This window comes from Hippocampus zosterae, chromosome 3, assembly GCF_025434085.1.
Source record: "Hippocampus zosterae strain Florida chromosome 3, ASM2543408v3, whole genome shotgun sequence".
Lineage (NCBI taxonomy): Eukaryota > Metazoa > Chordata > Actinopteri > Syngnathiformes > Syngnathidae > Hippocampus > Hippocampus zosterae.
The window spans coordinates 12,695,236-12,713,826 of NC_067453.1; the positions used below are offsets into that span (position 1 = coordinate 12,695,236).

Here is an 18,591-nt window from a genome sequence, read left to right on the forward strand (position 1 = left end):
TACTAATGGCCGCAGTCTCATTAATGGGTGACATTTCTGTATTTTACACATACACAGGACGCATCGTACTAATGGCCGCAGTTTTACAGTGGTAAAACATACGCCAGCTTAAACATACAGCATGCATGCGCGCACTCTAACACGTTAGCTTGAAGCATACGGTAGCATGCCAAGACATACAGATAAGATAAAAACACGTTTTTAAAAAGGCAACGAAAGCAGAACTGAGTTCGGGTGTATTTTATTTAGCCATCGTACAATGTTCTCACGTTTATCGATCAATCATCACCCAGAAATCCATCAAAGTCTCTCATCCTCTGTATCAGAAGCAGAGGACTGCACATCTCAGTTGTCATTGAATGCATCACATGCTAGTGTGAGTTGCTACGCATTGCCGAGCGGAAAGAAGGAGTAGCAACAGCAAAGTCAACATTTCTCTCGTGTGAAGCTTTCCCACATTTGAAAGTAAAGAACAGAGCGAAACATGGTGGCAGCGCGTGTGTGTGTGTGTGTAGAAAGAATTGAACAATTGTGCAAGTACCGTAATCCATCAAAAACGCCGCGTTGCCTCTCGTTGTTGCGTATTGTGGCGTAACTCGCCAAGCGCTGCCTCTCACTCTTTGTAAAGTTGTGTTTGCCACCGATCATCCATTGTTCCCATGCCGTTTGCAACTTTACTTTGAACGCCCGGTTGATGCCAATGTCCAGCGGTTGGAGTTCTTTAGTCAACCCTCCGGGAATAACGGCAAGCTCAGAGTTCATTTGCTTGACTTGTTTTTTTCACCGCTGCTGTGAGATGGGCACGCATGCCAAAAGCATAACCGGTGGCTTTAAGTTTTAACTGAGCTTCGTAGGCGTGTCTTTTTGTCGAATTTATTTTCAGGGGTTCTTAGAAACCAAAACCGGAGTTGTTTTGCAACAATGCACATTGCCACGCTCTATACAAGTGTTGGTACTGGCTTGAGGCGTCCACTTACACGCCCACCCTTCACCATTGGCGGACTAGCTTGCCTGTCCTCTCTCTCCCTCTCCATATATGTATATATACACGCCCACCCTTCCTTGATTGGCCAACTTCTTTCCAGCATGCCTGGCCACAGTCACTTCCGCCTTTTCTCTATATAAACAGCGTGTCGGCTGTCAGTCAGATTTTGGAACTCAGCGCATATAAAGGACGCTCCGCACCATAAGGCGTCCTGTCCATTTTGGAGAAAATTTAAGACTTTTAATGGCGCCTTATAGTCGTGAAAATACGGTAATCACTATAAGATAAGATAAGAAACCCTTTATTAGTCTCGCAATGGAGAAATTCCCAATTCACAGCAGCAAAGTTATGAAAGGAAGAAGTAGAACAACAAAATATGGGAGCTGCTGGAAAGGCAGCCACTCTCGCGGCGCCATTTTGAAGTTGCCTATGTGTTTCGATTCAACGGCATTCAAGTGGAGTGCAGTTGAAAAGTAGAAGGGATCTTCCTGAAACTGAATTGTGGTAGCTACAAATTTTTAAGCATTAGCCGTGTCGCTTATTGAAAGACTGAGCTGTATTTTTCATTTAATTAATTAATTGAAATTACATTCCGTTTTTCCCTTTGCCTCAGAGAGGGGTGAAAGGGTGAAACAATAAGCACCCGAGTAATGTATGACCTTGTGTACAGTTGTATAAAATATGATGGCTTTGGTTGACTTTTTTTTTTTTTACTGGGAATGTGAACAAGATTAAACGTACCTTTGGAAACGGAGTCAAAATGTAAGAACCCACTGACTGATCTAGTTTCTTCCTCCATTCCGGCTTCTCCTTCAGCTAAAAAGACAAAATCATAACATGTGTTTGTTTGCTCCAGACTTTGGCAAACTAGTAAGGAACATTACATTTATTGTATATCAAAAGACTGTCAAGATCTTTTACTGATGATCTGAGAGCATTTTAGGCGTCAGCTTTTTGTATGGTACGTGCATTTACTCAACCCAAATTAAGAAAATAATCTCTTTTTTTTTAATTAAAAGAAATAGTAGTAGTTATTTGCATTACCGGTTATGTAGTACTGCAGTTGTATTGAGCGTTTTTCAATAATCAATGCACGCCATGTTTTGAAACTATAACAGCTGGCAATGTGTGAATTTTTCACTTGAACCTTCCCGCAGAAGGTTTCAGGCACATTTTTCATTGCTATTTATGTTGGTAAACAAGATTTAACAATTTCTGAGGGTGGGTCATGGGCCAAAAATAATGATTAAATGATGCATTTTAGGAAAATCCCAAAAAGGATTGTTTGGCTTTGGACAAGGTTTATACTCTTAAATAGTTTCAAACATTATATTGTTCATCGTTTTCAGCCCAAGTTTTGCCTTGAAGATATTGAATAAGTGCTCATGGATACACAGCAATACAACACCTGCGTGCTGTGATTGTGGCTGGTCATCAAGCAGCAAGTTGACAAGGCGCTGTGTATGTGAGCGCTGGCGGTTCAGTGAGGTCAGTCTCAGCTCGATTGCAGCTGTTTTCATGAGCCAGGACATCTGGGACAGGGCAGCAATCTGGTCCCCTGAGAACACCAGAAAGAAAGGTCACAGCTTGAATTGTGTTCATTAAACCAGCCATTGCAGATTTTTTTTCTACTTTGAATATGGGGTTTTATTTCAGTATTGTGATACTTTATTGTCCTTCTTTAATGGTAGATTCTAAAATGAAAGTTACAAATGTAACTTCAGTTCTTTAAATCCTGAATGACCACCAGGGGCAGTGCTGAAAACACCAAATGTTCCCTTCGCAAGTGTACAGTTCGAGTTTGCACGTTGCACCGAAAAAGTCCCCTGTGACCCTCAGATGGCCCTGGACTAAATTCCTGCGTCACCAGAGGTTCGTGTCTTACTGAATTTTCTTGAGTAACTACAAGGATTCCAAGTGACAGAATGCTCTGGCGGTCATTCGGGCTTCGTACCGTAGTTACGTTTGTAACTTTTGTTCTTTTTTTTTCTATTTTCATGAATATACTCACCAGGCAAGATGAAAGGCAGGTGTTGCAGATGTGAAAAAAGAAAGTCCTGGCTTGTCCTCAAATAGCGCATTGTTGGTCCAGAGGTTTCAGAGCAGGCACACAGTTGGTAGATCACCTGTGAATGCAAGAAAATAAATTAAGACATTTGAGAGGAGCTTGGTCGACACTGTGAGGTATCTAATGTTAGGGCACTCTCCGTGAGAGGGGAATACATACCTGGTAGCAGAGCTCAGCCAGGTGTGGAGCGTGTTGAGTGAGGACAGGTCCTGACCTTTTCTCAGTGCCTCTCTGCAGGAGACTCAGGATGGCATGCAAACAACTGCGCGGGCAACCCAACACCCCTGTAAAATACAGCTATTAATGCACTGCTACATTGAACAGTTGTTAGGATTCAATTGTTTGCTGGATCTCACAAAAGAAGATTCAATGTCACCATCCTCACCTGGATCTTGCAGGTTGGTGGAGGACACACGCTTCTTGACTTCATAGCCCAAGAGATACAATGCCAGATTGGGTGTTTTCAGTTCCAAAGAGGTTATGAGAAGGTTGAGGATATGAACTTGGGTTTCATGTCGGATTCGTGACACCTTCTTTTGGGAATCTATATCAGCAGGTGATGCACCATTTTCTGTTTCAGTTCCTTCTTCTGCCTCATCATTATCCAGACACTCCACAAAGCCGGCCATTAGCTTGTCACTCACAACCTAAGGGAAAAGGGGGAAAAAATTACAAATAAAAAGTTTAACTTGATGCTACTTTAAGATATAATATTATAAAAGATTTAAGATAGATCATTAATGTTTCAATGTGTTTGTTAAGTAAACTAACATACACTTTTCAGGAAAACCTGCACAGCCAAAGATTTTGATTGACACTGTCGGAGAACAATAATCCTTTTATTGCAATTACTGTATATCATCTGCATTACTCTGCCAAGCACCGGAGGGTGGATATTCTTCTAATATTTCAGGAATATAGTATTTGACCAAAGCATAAGATGGGGACCACAGGGTCATTGCGTGTGGATGGTAGGTGGCATATGATTTTGGAATGCATAACAAAATGCAAAATTGTTGGTAAAACATTTCATCCAGCCATCGATTTTCTACCACGTAACCATTGTCGGATCGCGGAGGCAGCAGCTTCAGCAGGGCTAAATTCATATGCACCCAGGAAGATACACAGTAGCTCAAATGATGATTTCTACTTCCCCTAACTTGGTTTGATATAATATCTAAGGAATGTACCTGGTCATGTGTGAAATCTCCTACAAGCCTATCTTGAATGTTTGGATAGTTTGCAATGCGACGCAAGATCTTGGCACTCTGGAAGGCAGCCTCTGGATTGGAGTCATTGTGGTACAGATACCTGGCAACAAACAATCCATTTAATAACTTGTACAAAGCACCACCAATATTGCTGATCACCACTGGTTATTACCTGGCCACATTCACAATGTGATCTGCTCTGCGGGTTTGAGGACTGACCCCTTGGAGAAGCTGCTCCAATGGGGAAATCAAAAAAGAAGCCTGGCTCTCCCTGAGGAGATCCATGAACACCACCTCCTTCTGCAGGGTCAGGTCTAATAGGCACAGGCAGTGCAGTACTGCAGACTCTAGGTACTTCTTGCCTGGAAGAAGATTGCATCACAATTGAAACCAACGGCGACGAGATTTCTCAGTTAGGCAGTGACAGCAGCCTGCATGTCAACTCACCAGGGAAAGGGGTGTAGGTGTCTAGCTGGCGTACACCCTCCTCCAGCACGCTGAGGCAGAGCGCCAACATGGGCGAGTCGTTGAGCAGGTGAAACATGATGCTGTGTCCTGGTGGCTTGTGGGCTGGGACCTGCTCACCCTGCAGCTCCACCATCTCATGGACAAAGTCTGACGGCTGCGGCTCATAATCTCGCAGCAGTTTGTGGAACACTTCGAGTGCAGTGTCAGCTACTTCCCACTGGCAAAAGGCAAAACAGAATGAGTATGCGTGTGTAAAAATTGTGAACACAAATAATGAGCTGCATTAGCACCTTTTCAGCAGGATGCCGATACGCTCTGGTGGGGAAAGCCAGAAAGACGGTGTCACGCAAGAAATCCAGGTATGGCTGAAAGCCTGGCACACGCAGTCCTGCGCCCAAATTAAAGGGAAGGCTGCTTTCCACCAATGTACTTATCAAATGACAGAAGCCTCGTGTCAGAGGGTACTCCTCACAGCTCGACTCAATCTCATTAAGCTCCACCTGAGAGGACAGAAGAAGGAAGCAAATTGCCCAACAAGCGAGTTTTGAGTTTATATGACAATTTTGTACACGGTATCTAAATCAGCAAAGTGAAGTGATGTCACTATGTTACCAATGAGAACACGTTAAAACATATGCACCTGCCTAATGAATGTTTCAAGTGCTACATTTGCAACAAAACTTACCACTTAATAAAAAGACACACTTTATACTTAACATTACACATTTTCTTGATCAAAACATGGATCTGTACACGACTGTAATCGTATATCAAGCTCACTTACCTCAATTCCTGCTGCCTGTCTTTGTCCAGGCGCACGCACTGTCTGAAGAATCTGCAGAAGAAAATACATATTAAAAACATAGTATATGGGTGTGGAGCTGATAGAAAAAAATATATTCCTGTATTAACAATTTGAAAATGTATTGGTCGCAGATATGCAAGTAAATGTAAAACATTAATTGCATTGTCTGAAATTTTAGGAGCAAAATGTCACCATTTAAGGGCAGTGTGCATACTTGCATTAGTTTAACCCTTTGTTGACATCACAAATCCATATCCTGAGCATTTTATCTAATTGACAATAGGAATGAATTAAGTTACGAGGAAAAAAAGGCCAACCTGTGTGTACTCTAATGATTGCCAGAGCGAAGCAGCGATTTCAGGCGATTTGCCAAAGGCTGCCAGGCAGCGAAGAAGCTCGGCTTTAAGGACAGGTGGAACACTGCATTGAAGCAACCCCAGCATCACCACCACAGGAGTCCACTGGGGGTGCTCACACAATGCTAGGCGAGCATTTTCACTCTACAAAAATACATAAACGGTTCACATTTACACAACATTCCCAGGCCAAGGTATGGCTAAAATTATCAGAAAATGGATAATCCCGACAAACACACCCATGTAATAATTGTAGTGAGTAACTGCAAAAATGAGTTGAGTCCTTCCAGTTCTCGTTGAGTGATTCCACGAAGAGGTGGGTGGCGATAATGGACTGCATCAGGGTTTGGTAGGTCTCGGCGCAAATTTTCATGGTAGAGCATGAGGGAGTGGAAAAAATGCTCCCATGACACTGGACAGCCTGTTACTCCTTGGATATTATCACCTGCATCAAAGGACATGAATATACTTGGTATGCAATGTTATGAAACACTAAAATAACATTTAAAAATCGGCTTGAATTGATGGCAATCATTTCATTCCTCTAACCATGTGAAGCTCCATTGGTTTTCAGCAAGCTGAAGCAGTAGTGAGCAGATTGAGGACCATTGGCAAGACCTTTCAGCATCCGTAAATAGGAGATGTAGAGGGTGGAGGGCAGAAGGTCCCCCATTTGGCGCACAAACTTAGACAGAACCACCTGCATCAATGCGTGGAAAGATAATCAGACAGATTGAAATGATAAACTGATTGAAAAAACATAACTTGTCGAAGGAGAAGAATGCTAAGACTGATCGTTATGAAGGGAATTTGAAAAAATATTACCTGTTTCTGTGGAGGCCTTTGCAGAGCCATTCCCAGGTAGGACCCTTGCAAAGAGTTGTGCTGGAGGGGCTCTGTGGGACACCAGAACTCTAGACCCAATTCCATTCCAAATGGGTCCTTGCAGTAGAACTCTCCTATCTGGGGGGAAAAAGGGGGACACAGACACACAAAGATTTTACTTTTAAGGATTGAAACACTATTTTTGTGAGTTTGTCTAAATTTTATGAATCTGAATCTGCTATTAACTCATTCACTCCCAAAGACGTTTTTAAATCTCTTTTCAGACTTGGTCCAGAATTGGTTGGTACTGAATGAGTTAATTCCACTGCCATTTTACATTTAGAATTGCGGTTGTTATTTTTAAAGTGGTCTACTACTGCAAAGCATTGTGCTCTTAATATCCATGTAGCTAAAACAGGTTTTACAAAAGAACAGCAGCCTCATGTACAGGAAGGCGCTGGGGAGAGTTGTGAGGACGGCACAAAAGATAATTGGTGCCACATTGCCAACCATAGGTAGTCCGGGACTCAGGGTATCAGTGGAAACAGCTCACACCCTTTTAATAAATCATTTCCATCCAGCCATGCGGAAAGCGCTACTAGTGCAAAAACTGCCAGATTCATGAACAGTTTTTATCTGACCGCCATAAGATTGCTGAATATAAAATGAGAGGGATGCGTGCAACACAATACGTGCAATATAGAATGTGTAATGATTTCTCCTTACATGCAAACCTTCTGTTACAGACTTTAATGTTATTGTTCATATTTTATTTTACTTACGGGTCGTTTTGTCTGCGTTTTTGGAATCTATTCTGTATTTTTAATTTGTACTGTGCATTTGACATTTCATCATCAAGCTATGATGGCCAGTCTCTCCCACCCCGTCCAGCCCGCCCTGACAGCACTTGGTAGCTCCTTCAGCCAGAGACTGTTACACCCGCGCTGCAAGAAGGAGAGATACCGACGCTCGTTCCTACCGACTGCTGTCAGGCTGATGAATAAAAAATAACAATCATAATAATAATAATAATTAAATTATGTGAAGGAAAATTGGAAATAGTACTGCAATTTATCCATTGTGTTCATATTGTATTTAATTGAAAGATGTTTGTTGTTGTTTTTTTTTCTCTTTCTCCTTTCTTCTTTCTACATACATTCGTGCTGCTGGAGGCTGTAAATTTCCCCAGTGTGGGACGAATAAAGGATATCTTATCTTATCTTGTCACCGCATCTGCAATGTTTCTACTGAATAATAAATTTGAGTCTACGGTTTCAATCAAGTCAAGGCATTATTACTGTACTGTCTTTGTCAAGGCAGATGTTATTCATTTGGCTTTTGTATTGAATATGATAAAAGTGTGAGTGTAAATCTGTAACTGTGTGTGTGTGTGTGTGTGTTTGTGTGCATGTATAGGGGACTGACAAGCATCATGAGATGGTCCAAGTCCTTGCGCAAAGATGATGGAGGGTCATTGTCCATTTGTAAGGACATATGCACCAAGCGGGCATCCTCATCAGCACGGTTGCGTAGCTGCTTTACCTAGAAAAGCAGTAAAAACCAAACAATTCAACTTTTTGATTTCGAAAGTACTGTAATGGTCTTAAATCATTCAGTACAACAAAAAAATGATAGCTCACCTTCATTGGCATTAGTGCCAGAAAATCTGTGATAAGTGAATGGAGGCGGCGGATGTAAAACTCCTCCTGGAAGAAACTCCCACAATCGAGCATACCCTCTTTGATAAAGAGGAAAACATCTCCCAAGACAGCCTGATCTGCCAGCGCCTCATCTGCCTCAGTGAACTCCACGAGGGCTGGCCAGAACAAATGTGAAATGTATTCCATTTGAACAGCACATACATCAAAGGTCATGGGAATTTAAACATTCCAAAAAATGTGAACCTAACCTGAACCTTGTGGCAGTTGCGACAGCACCCTCAGAGAAAGAGCCCAAGTCAGGCGACACACAGCCTGCAGGCCGGGAAGCTTCCAGGGCTCGCTGTCCATCAAACGACTGTGCACTGCCGACACATAATCTCTCTCTGTGAGCAACGGCAGTGCCTGAAGCAGATCTAAGGAAAAATCAAAAACACACACTGATGAATATAGTTAGAGTCAATAGGAATTATGCCAATCATGTGGAAGGAATTTCTTCGTGAGGTTGAATTGTGTACAAATCACACTGAGAGCATAACGGATTGCAGTAGTCTCAACAACCCACAGAGTGCACAATTATTTAAGTCTTAAGAGCAACTGAACTCATTTGGCCCCGCCAGGAAAAATATTTTCCCACCCCTGGCCTACAGTATGAACTCTGTGACCGAGGACAATGGTCCCCAACCTTTATGGACCAGTTTCACATAAAGACATACTTTAACACATCGGCATAGGAACATAAAAACTCTTGGGTTATGAATCCCTGAATGAGTAGGGCAGAGCTACAGTACGTTTCTTTTGAATTACCTGTTGGCATTGGAATTTGAAGAGATTTATCACTAGGCCTTGCTTGCACTGCCTTTCTACTTTGACTTAATAGCTACCTTAATGTTTGGAAAATAACTGTTGAATAAAGATGTTATAGAAATTTCCAAACCCCTCTAAATATTATCAATAATTCTCACCTTCTCTATCTTCAGTGCCTTGCTCAATGAAGCTGACATCCAAACAGTACATCAACGCCATGACCAGAGCCAGGTTCACACTATCAAGTGAGCCATCCGCTTGAGCCGATACTGTCTCCAAGTGACTAATAAGAGCCACAGTGTCATCTTTAGTCAATGGTGATTGGCAGGTCCATGCAAACAGGCTGTCCGCAAGGGCCTGCCTGCATTCTTTAATAAGGTCTGAAACCTAAGGAGAGTGGAAGACAGATCAACCATGGCTGATAAAGACAATATCATAGTTTACAGGTTAAAAAAATAATAATATTATTCAAATATTTCCCCCTACCTCCTTCCTGTGCTTTTCATTGCCCAGGCCTCGCTCCTTCTGAAGCCGCTCAAACTCACGGGTCAGATTGATCTCATTTACCAAGGACAGGATGCGCCTGGTCAATCCCTGGCTCATCAGTTCATCTGTGAAATGTGTCGTCAAAGACACCAGCTCGCCACTAAGTGATGTGTGGGGTAAAGAAGTCAAAAAACTTTAAAATTTAAAATTACTGCAGAGGCTGTGAATGATCAGTCCCTGTAATATATTGCATGTGCTCGAGGGCTGAATCAACCTGGAGAACAACTGGTAGCTGTTACCTGAGGTCCAGAGTGAATGTCTTTCCATGACGTGACTGAATAAGTGTGCGCAGAGAGTTGGCCACACAAAGCTTTCCATCCCAATAGAGGAGCACTGCCACCAAGCCACGTGTTAAACCTGGAAAGTGGGACTGTTGCTGCTCACCTGGGGGAGAAATAAAGACAGTTAAACATCCATTTGTAAGGGTACCGTGATGTTAAACATCTCTGGTGGATTTTTGTATTAAGCATATTCAAAGACGCTGTATATCTGCGTGGATTTTTTTTTTTTTTTTAATGCGGACCTGCCAACAAAAGCTCCACAGCTGCCAGTTCGCCAATGTCAAACAAATCACTGAGGATGAAGGCCTCTGACAGAAGCTGCTCTGGAAGCAGTCGGGCCCCCTGCTGACCCTGGATGGCGATGCCTTCTGTGCTGGCTTTCCGCACCTTCTCTCTCTGCTCTGCACTCTTTGCCTAAAAATGAGGAAGAGGAGGATGTTGCAGGCACATGATGTGGGACATTGTAGCAAAAAAAAAAAAAAAAAAGGGAGTCTGCAGAGAGTATGAGGGGAGAGGGAAGGAGGGAGAGAGGAGGGAGCGGGCGTGGCGCGTGAAGGGAGGGCAGGGGAGGGGCGAAGGGCGAATGGGGAGGGGGGGCGCGGAGGGAGAAGGGTAGCTTGCGGGAGGTGTGGGAAGGAAATGTTGGCGGGGAACCTTGCGAGACACCAACGGGTTTCGTGCCGGGTGTGGGACCCGGGAGGGGGGGCAAGTCCCTGACGGGGGCCGACTGCCCAAGGATCGGATCGGGACATTGTAGCAAAGACACATGCAATACATGAGACTAGGAAGTAGGGCTGGATGATAACAGAAATAATAAGAATAATCACAGTTATTTTGACTGAAACAGGAATTATGATGATCACCTAAATCATCTAACTTTTATTCATTGACTTCAAAACTTAACGACTAAATCTCAACTATTCAACAGCCTCATGCCCATTCATATCGATATCTTTTTCCCTTGGACTCTCTATTGATTTTGTCAAGTACAAAATGACTGGGTAAATACCATGTGAAATTCATGCCTCTTGCATCGTCATTCTGCTAAATCCACACCTTTAAAGCCTTGCATCTTTGCACATGTTCAAAGCGTTCTCCTTTTTTGTGACAACTGAAGTTGTTGTAAGAGCGCTATTTAAATAAATTTGACGTATCTCTTGATCATATTTATTTTATCCTATATTATTGTTCTTCCTTTATTATCACAAGTATTGTCTTACTTGGCTAACCTGGGACCTCGGAGATTGTATTTCTTGCCATATCATGTAGACCAGGGGTGCCCAAACTTTTTGGATCGAAGATCACTTTTCGATCAACTAACCTCCCGGGATCTACCCTTACCGCCGCGCGCACGCGCACACCCGGACACACACATCCACACCCACACACGCGCACGCCATGATGAGAAACGGCCTGAAATGGAGGCATGCGACGTACTTTTGCAGCCTGTTAACTATCGTAGCTCACACGTACCATTTTAAAGTGCTTCCCTGGGCCCTCCTAGATTCCTATTCTTTGCTCGTGCCCTCGGTGAATTGAACACGAAGCAAACTCTAAGTGAGAATCATGAGGATAAAAGATATAGCGCAACAGCTCTGATCACAAGCTGCAATTGCAAACTCCTGAGCGCTAACAACTTCCGGTGATGTAATCACGCGCCACTGTAAATTTAAGGTTTACCCGCTTTATTTAATTTTTAAAATATTTTTTTGTGAAAATGAGACTGATAAGATTATTAGTGTGCAGTGTATATTAACACAAAAAATATATTACTGAGATGTACAAAGACGCAAAAATGGTTGTTTGTTTTTGTGTAGCTAAATCACTTATCACTGCACTATATTTACCACTAGCAATAATTTGAAGGAATTTTATTTCCAAAGACTACGTTAATTTCACATTCGCATGTCAATGGGATTTTACATTGACTTTACCATTAGCGAGGTGTGAAAAAACAAAGCATGTCTTGTTTTTAAATGTACAATGTCTGTATTTCCTTTTTTTTGTATTCTTAGTTTTACAGTAACCTTCAGATGGGTGTCAAAGAGGTTTAAAGCATGCTGCAGAATCACATATGCTTCACACACTTGCTAAGCAAGCAACAATGTACATTTAGGATCCTTTCACAATGTTGGTAACTTGCAAACGTACCATGTCATTCTGCACATGAAAAGATTTTCTTCGATTATAACGTTTTACAGATTGGTAAGAAGACAAAATTGATCACACAGTTACATTTTGATTAAATGCCCAGCTCAACTAAGAGGGCTGTGTACATAGCTCACCGGGTTTTTAAAGAGGGACAGAAAGTGTGGCTTGTGTTTTTTCAACTGCAGGTCGAGCAGATGGAAGCTCTCTGGCTGTCTTCTTAACACAGCCCCCTCCACTGTCTCCCATAGCTCCTTTAGTGGCCCCCACAGACTGGCTCCTACATGAGAACAGGAGATTTCAAAGGTCAGGTACACAACATACACAACTCGTAAAAGGTTAGGGACATTCGGGTTTCGGGTGAAATTTCTGAGTGAACCTAAAATGCTTAATAACCTTTCTTGGTGAATTTAGTTTGACTTTTTCTAAACTAATGAATTTACATTTACATTACATTCACATCCGGCTCGATTACTGCAATGCCCTTTACTTTGGAGTCAGCCAGTCCTCCATTAAGCGCCTTCAGCTGGTCCAGAATGCCGCTGCTCGCCTCTTGACTGGTAATCGTAAGAGGGAGCACATAACTCCTACTCTAGCATCCCTTCACTGGCTCCCCATACATTTTAGAGTTATTTTCAAGATCCTCTTATTTGTTTTCAAATCTCCGAATACCGGTAATCTCGCGCCACCTTACCCCTCTGAGCTCATCCGCCCCTACACACCTGCCCGCCCCTCAGGTCTGCGGACCAGACATTATTAGAAGTGCCAAGAACTGAGGCTCAGAGGGGATCGAGCCTTTTCTGTTGCTGGTCCCTCTCCCTGGAATGACCTCCCACTGAACATTCGGCAAGCCTCCTCGCTGCCCATCTTCAAAACCCTCCTCAAAACTCACTTGTATTCTTTGGCATTCGATTCAGCATGACTTAGATTTGTTCTTGGTTTTACTGTTTGGTGCTTTCTACCGTCTTTATTACCGATTTGTTTTACTGTGTATTGTATATGTTAAATTGCTCCATGTACAGCACATTGTATGCAGTGATGGCTGTTTGAAAGTGCTCTATAAATACAGTTGACTTGACTTGACTTTTACACCAAAAGTGGAGGTTGTTGGACGTTTACATGAAGCAAACGTGAATATTTCCGTTCAGCTCTAGAGAACTGTTAGAGAACAGCAAAAAACACATTGACATGGAAATTCTGGATGTACATTCCAAATCATAGAGAAGATTGTGTTGTTTATGGTTGTATTGTCTTTGAGGCTGTGGGGATTTTTCACACATATTGCGGACTGGAGAGACAGAAAGCATTCCATCATCCCATTACCACTAACCAAACCGATGTGAGCAAATACTGTAATCATATTCAATGTGCTGTCTGCTAGACAGGATGGTGGGATTCTTTTATATAAATATTTAGGCATTCACTGTTCCTAAACTATTAATTTAACATTTTTTTCTGACTATTTTTATAGTTTCGGTAACACTCATCCGTCAAGTCCTCCACAAAATACGTAAACACACCAGTGACAACTGATTAAATCGTTTAAAGCACATGTTAAACAGAGCAGATGCGCTGACATGGGGTCATGGTAGGATGGCCAAAATCCAAATGTGTGGTCGTTTATTATAAAATGAACTTTTCGTTCCACGTTTCTTCTAAACATGTAAAGTTTTCTCTGATTATCCGGGTACAAGCTGCTTTAGCCTAGCAGCCCAAGCTTAAGGGCAGGGCTCACCACGCGGTCGTAACTTTTGCAGGATAAGGAATGCATGTCTTTAAAAAAACCTATATAAATGTGCTTGTTCGAGAAGTCCTATTCATTAATTAACGCCCAATAAGCAAATAAAAATTAAACATTCAGGAATTGTGGTTCATACCCGAATTTACCGCCATCTGCACCGCCATGACACAATCCAAAGGGTGGACAACGGGCGGTCCGTTTGTGCCTGAATGAAATTCAAACCATCCAAGCTTTCATTCATATATTCATTCAGTATTCTCTTTAAAAATTTGATTATAAATGTTTTCTACGACTGAGATTTCAATTATATATACGTATATATATTAAACACATGGCAATACCTAATTACAACTCTATCAGGCAAGGTATTGGGATTCTCTTTTATGGGAATTGTAGTTTACCGTTGGTAGCCGTAAATTTCGACTTTAATTTCTATTATTTTAACGTCCACGTCATAATTTAATAATTAATTAAACATAATATAATTATATATTAAAACTATCATAAATAAAAAAATAACCCAAGTTTAAATCTTCTTAAATTGAGACATTAATAATACAACAAGTGGAACTAAAGTTTGTTTCGTCTCTGTGTACGACCCGTACTATTTTGATGTAACAGCAGCACGTTTCTGATGGTTGCAGGAACTTGAAGGTGTGACCGCTGCAAGTGGACATATTCTAGGACTGTAACATGTCACAGTATTTTTGTTATTTTATTGTGCCAGGTTTAGCGTAGATTCGACTGTACAATGTCGCGCGTTGTGAGAGTTTTTCGGACATTGCGTAATCATTGGAAGAAGTCTACTTTTGCTGTATGTGTCCTATCTTACGGAAGCCACTGGCTTTATGGGAGATACTGGTTAGTGTCAAAAAGACAATATAAAACTGTATTTATGCATTTGGTTTGACTAATTTTATCATTTTAGTGATAATGTTCTGCGCAGAGAAGCTTGCCTCGAAGCTAGGGTAAGTCCAATAAAATTCCCATTTCGGAGAAGTGTAAAATACTGAACGTATGTGTAAAAAAAAGAAGCTTGATATCAGAAAACTCCTATGAATCGTCGTCGAAGTTCACACGCACGTCTCTTATGTCCACTTCAACCTCTGAAAATACTGAAATAATTGACAGCTTTTTTTATAGGCATGATATACTGTATATAACCAAAAACGATTTTTTAATTTCTTATTAGGAATTCGGGCGACAATTAATAGCGCCAAATGAACGTTTAAAGAAGGCTACCGTGATCCTGAACCCCGCAGCTTGTAATGGGTGAGGAAACGTTATCTAAAAATCCTTGAATTCTTACTTAATGTATGTTTGATTTGCACATTTTTTTTTCAATCTTGCAGGAAAGCCAACAGTTTGTTTGAAAAGAATGCTGCTCCCATTTTACACCTATCTGGCATTGAGATTACAGTAGTGAAGGTATTACATTTGTTATATTGGAATTGTTACATTGGAAGCCAGACTGGATGTCGAGACCACGAGTATGACATTATGCCATATATGTGTGTTTGTGTGCTTTTGTTATATCCCTCCAGACGGATTATGAAGGACAAGCCAAAAAAATGATGGACCTCATGGAACACACAGACATGTTGATTGTGGCCGGAGGGGATGGCACTTTGCAGGAAGTCGTCACAGGTTTACTGCGGAGGTCAGATCAAGTAGGTTTACCCAAATAAACTGCTTGTTGTAAAGTGTCCTTAAGTTCTTACAAAAGGCGCTCACAAATAAAATGTATTATTATTATAAATAGTGATGATGGGAAATACTTTTGACATTTTATCAACTGCATTTGTGTTTGTACTTCACCTATAAACGGTTTATGTCAACAGGATTCGTTCAGTCGCACACCAATTGGATTCATTCCACTTGGCTCTCGAAATACTTTGAGTGCCACTCTTTACATCCTCAGTGACAACAAAGTCAAGTGAGTATTAAACTTTTCGCAATAGGTCTGATTCATCACAATTTCATCCCGTGTAACACTAATCAACTTGCGTGGCGGAAATAAGACAATACCTGTAAAGACAATAAAAGCATTTCACTTAATGGAGGCAGTACTTCCAAATTTACACATTGTTTAATTTCACATTTGACGAGTGGCCAGCCTATCTAGAGACCCAACTATTTGTATGCAAGCACTTAACAAGTAAATGTTGCGTTTTATGTCCCCTTTAAAAAAATACATTGATCCATGTTCAGTGGTTTATTACAAGAATCCGTGATTGTACTGATAGTTTTCTGAATGTTGTATCCCCTTTCTTTCGCCCTGTTTTAATTGTCTATAAATATGCAGGGAAATTACGTCAGCAACTCTGTCCATACTGAAAGGGGAAACCGTGCCTCTGGATGTACTTCAAATCAACGTGAGAGCCTCAGTTAAATACATTAGTAACTCATTTGTTTTGATGAGAGATGATTTTTAGTCTGTGTTTTAAGATTAATTTAAACATTCAGGTCTGTGTTTTTCAGACGGAGACAGAGAAGCCCGTCTATGCTCTGATGGGACTGCGTTGGGGTGCTTTTCGAGATGTTTCTGCAACTGTTAGCAAGTAAGACTTCACCTAAGGTGTATTTTCTTTATGTAACATTGTTCATGTCTGGATATTTTAGTAGAGGTTCCCACAAATCCATCTTTTATAAAGTTAAAGTGGTTGGACTATGACAATCGTCAAATCACGACATTTCAAACAGATTACATGGATTTTATAATAGGGAAATTCATTGGAATTTAAAAGAAGCGGTATAAGAAGAGGTCTGAACATTGCATAAAATTTACTGTAATAACCCAAATCTAATGGTATATTTACATAAACAGTTGAAGATTGTCTGATTATCTTCATTAAATTACACAATACCGTTTTTGTTTGTTTGGTGGTGGTAGGGCTGGTTCGTAATTGAATGTTTTATCGTTCATTTTCATTTTATTTAAGTTGAAATAAAAATATAAAAGCAATGTATGTATGTAGGGCGGCCCGGTAGTCCAGTGCTTAGCGCGTCGATCTCACAGTGCAGAGGTACCGGGTTCGATTCCAGCTCCGGCCTCCCTGTGTGGAGTTTGCATGTTCTCCCCCGGGCCTGCGTGGGTTTTCTCCGGGTGCTCCGGTTTCCCACGTTCCAAAAACATGCGTGGCAGGCTGATTGAACACTCTAAATTGTCCCAAGGTGTGAGTGCGAATGGTTGTTCGTTTCTGTGTGCCCAGCGATTGGCTGGCAACCGATTCAGGGTGTCCCCCGCCTACTGCCCGAAGACAGCTGGGATAGGCTCCAGCACCCCCCGCGACCCTAGTGAGGATCAAGGGGCTCGGAAGATGAATGAATGTATGTATGTATGCAAATGTAATGTTTTGATTTTGCACCCTTTCCATCTCCTTTCCTGAATAGCATTAAATAAACTTACCAATGTTTTGCAGATATTGGTACCTTGGACCACTGAAGACAAATGCTGCTCATTGGTTTCGCACCTTTCACGTAGGTTTGTCATTCTGGACAAAACTTGTCTGTAACGCAATGCTTATGGTGTGTCACTGTTATTAAAATGACACAGGAGTGGCCCTTACTACATGATGTCACAATGACTTACTTGGCTCCCACCCTTCGGCCCCCCGAAATGCCTCCTCATCAGACTTCCAGACCCAACCTGCTCTATCGCATTGTCCGCAGGCTTAGAAACTACTGGAATCCTCCCCCAGAAGGTATTGTTTACTAGCGGATGTGCTGACTACTGTGTTTCAAGAGAGCATTCACTCTCAATTAATGTTTCTGCAGAGCCTCCAAAAGAAGAACCAGAGCAATGGGAGCAACAGAAGCTCTCTTCACTCGAGCTGCATATTCAAACACACAACAAGAACCCTGTTGAGCCCGTCAGTATAACATGTTAAAATCAGACACGGAGTGCACTAATAACACTTTCTCACCTTTTTCTTTCTCCAAACTTGAAGCACATAAATGACTCCATGATGATTTGTGCCGAGTCTGACAACTTCACTGTTAGCGAATTCATCACCGTTGGGTTGGTGTCTTTGTCTACATTCAACATAGAAATAGAAAAAAGTGAAAATATGACAAAATAAATGTTCTTCCCCCTTCTTCCTGACAGAAAACAAAAACATAACGACCCAACAATTTTCAGTGAAACCTCCACAAAACTGGAAGCCAGTGCTTGCCGGCTGCAGCTGCCAGAGGTCATTTCAACAAACCTTCAACTACGACAACAATGATTAAGATAATGTCACAACATGTGAAATCAAGCAGGGCATGTCTCACAGTTTACCTCTGTTGTTGTCACCCTGTAGGCCACCGGCGGCTTCTTCAACATTGACAATGAGGAGTTCGAGGCCATGCCTGTGGAGATAAGACTGTTGCCACGGAAACTACATTTTTTCATGAGTGCAGAACGGCGACAGCAACTTCTGTCACTTATGCAGTGAAGAGAAACTGGAGAAGACAAAAACAGCCTCCCAAAAACTGCCATTCAAGACCACCTCACTCTGTCCTCTGAAACACACAAAGATCATGTCTCTTCACAGCTTTAAATAGTCATGAACTGGTATCTTTTAAATTTCTTCTAAAAATATTGTAGGAAACAAGATCAGTTTCAATTACTTCGCATTCTCATCTCAGCCTGTATTCCATATTTATTGTCTTAGTAACTTTATTAAAAGGCCTTTAGTCGACAGTTAA

The 18,591-nt window shown here is 41.6% G+C and overlaps 2 protein-coding genes across 2 annotated transcripts in view; one reads left to right on the forward strand and one right to left on the reverse strand.

Annotated features, from left to right (window-relative positions):
* Positions 1-14,120, reverse strand: part of nup205 (nucleoporin 205) — a 27,508-nt gene extending 13,388 nt beyond the window's left edge. The window contains exons 1-23 of the mRNA XM_052061588.1: positions 14,036-14,120; positions 12,296-12,438; positions 10,253-10,424; positions 9,969-10,113; positions 9,670-9,829; positions 9,342-9,570; positions 8,628-8,792; positions 8,359-8,534; positions 8,144-8,260; positions 6,719-6,856; positions 6,443-6,593; positions 6,133-6,338; positions 5,855-6,037; positions 5,517-5,567; positions 5,023-5,232; positions 4,712-4,949; positions 4,437-4,626; positions 4,244-4,364; positions 3,439-3,700; positions 3,213-3,337; positions 2,997-3,111; positions 2,394-2,543; positions 1,727-1,801 (exon numbers count right to left, since the gene is read on the reverse strand). Of these exons, the coding sequence (XP_051917548.1) occupies positions 1,727-1,801; positions 2,394-2,543; positions 2,997-3,111; positions 3,213-3,337; positions 3,439-3,700; positions 4,244-4,364; positions 4,437-4,626; positions 4,712-4,949; positions 5,023-5,232; positions 5,517-5,567; positions 5,855-6,037; positions 6,133-6,338; positions 6,443-6,593; positions 6,719-6,856; positions 8,144-8,260; positions 8,359-8,534; positions 8,628-8,792; positions 9,342-9,570; positions 9,670-9,829; positions 9,969-10,113; positions 10,253-10,424; positions 12,296-12,438; positions 14,036-14,063 (3,550 nt within the window). The 5' untranslated portion in view covers positions 14,064-14,120. The remainder of the gene's footprint in view (positions 1-1,726; positions 1,802-2,393; positions 2,544-2,996; positions 3,112-3,212; positions 3,338-3,438; positions 3,701-4,243; positions 4,365-4,436; positions 4,627-4,711; positions 4,950-5,022; positions 5,233-5,516; positions 5,568-5,854; positions 6,038-6,132; positions 6,339-6,442; positions 6,594-6,718; positions 6,857-8,143; positions 8,261-8,358; positions 8,535-8,627; positions 8,793-9,341; positions 9,571-9,669; positions 9,830-9,968; positions 10,114-10,252; positions 10,425-12,295; positions 12,439-14,035) is intronic.
* A 376-nt stretch (positions 14,121-14,496) lies between these two features.
* Positions 14,497-18,591, forward strand: agk (acylglycerol kinase). Its single transcript, XM_052061753.1, has 14 exons — positions 14,497-14,760; positions 14,828-14,867; positions 15,092-15,171; positions 15,252-15,327; positions 15,444-15,569; positions 15,741-15,835; positions 16,205-16,274; positions 16,381-16,460; positions 17,322-17,379; positions 17,456-17,603; positions 17,677-17,771; positions 17,850-17,920; positions 18,008-18,092; positions 18,204-18,591. Exons 1-14 carry the CDS (start codon positions 14,651-14,653, stop codon positions 18,336-18,338), a joined length of 1,269 nt encoding a protein of 422 aa, XP_051917713.1. The 5' UTR covers positions 14,497-14,650; the 3' UTR covers positions 18,339-18,591.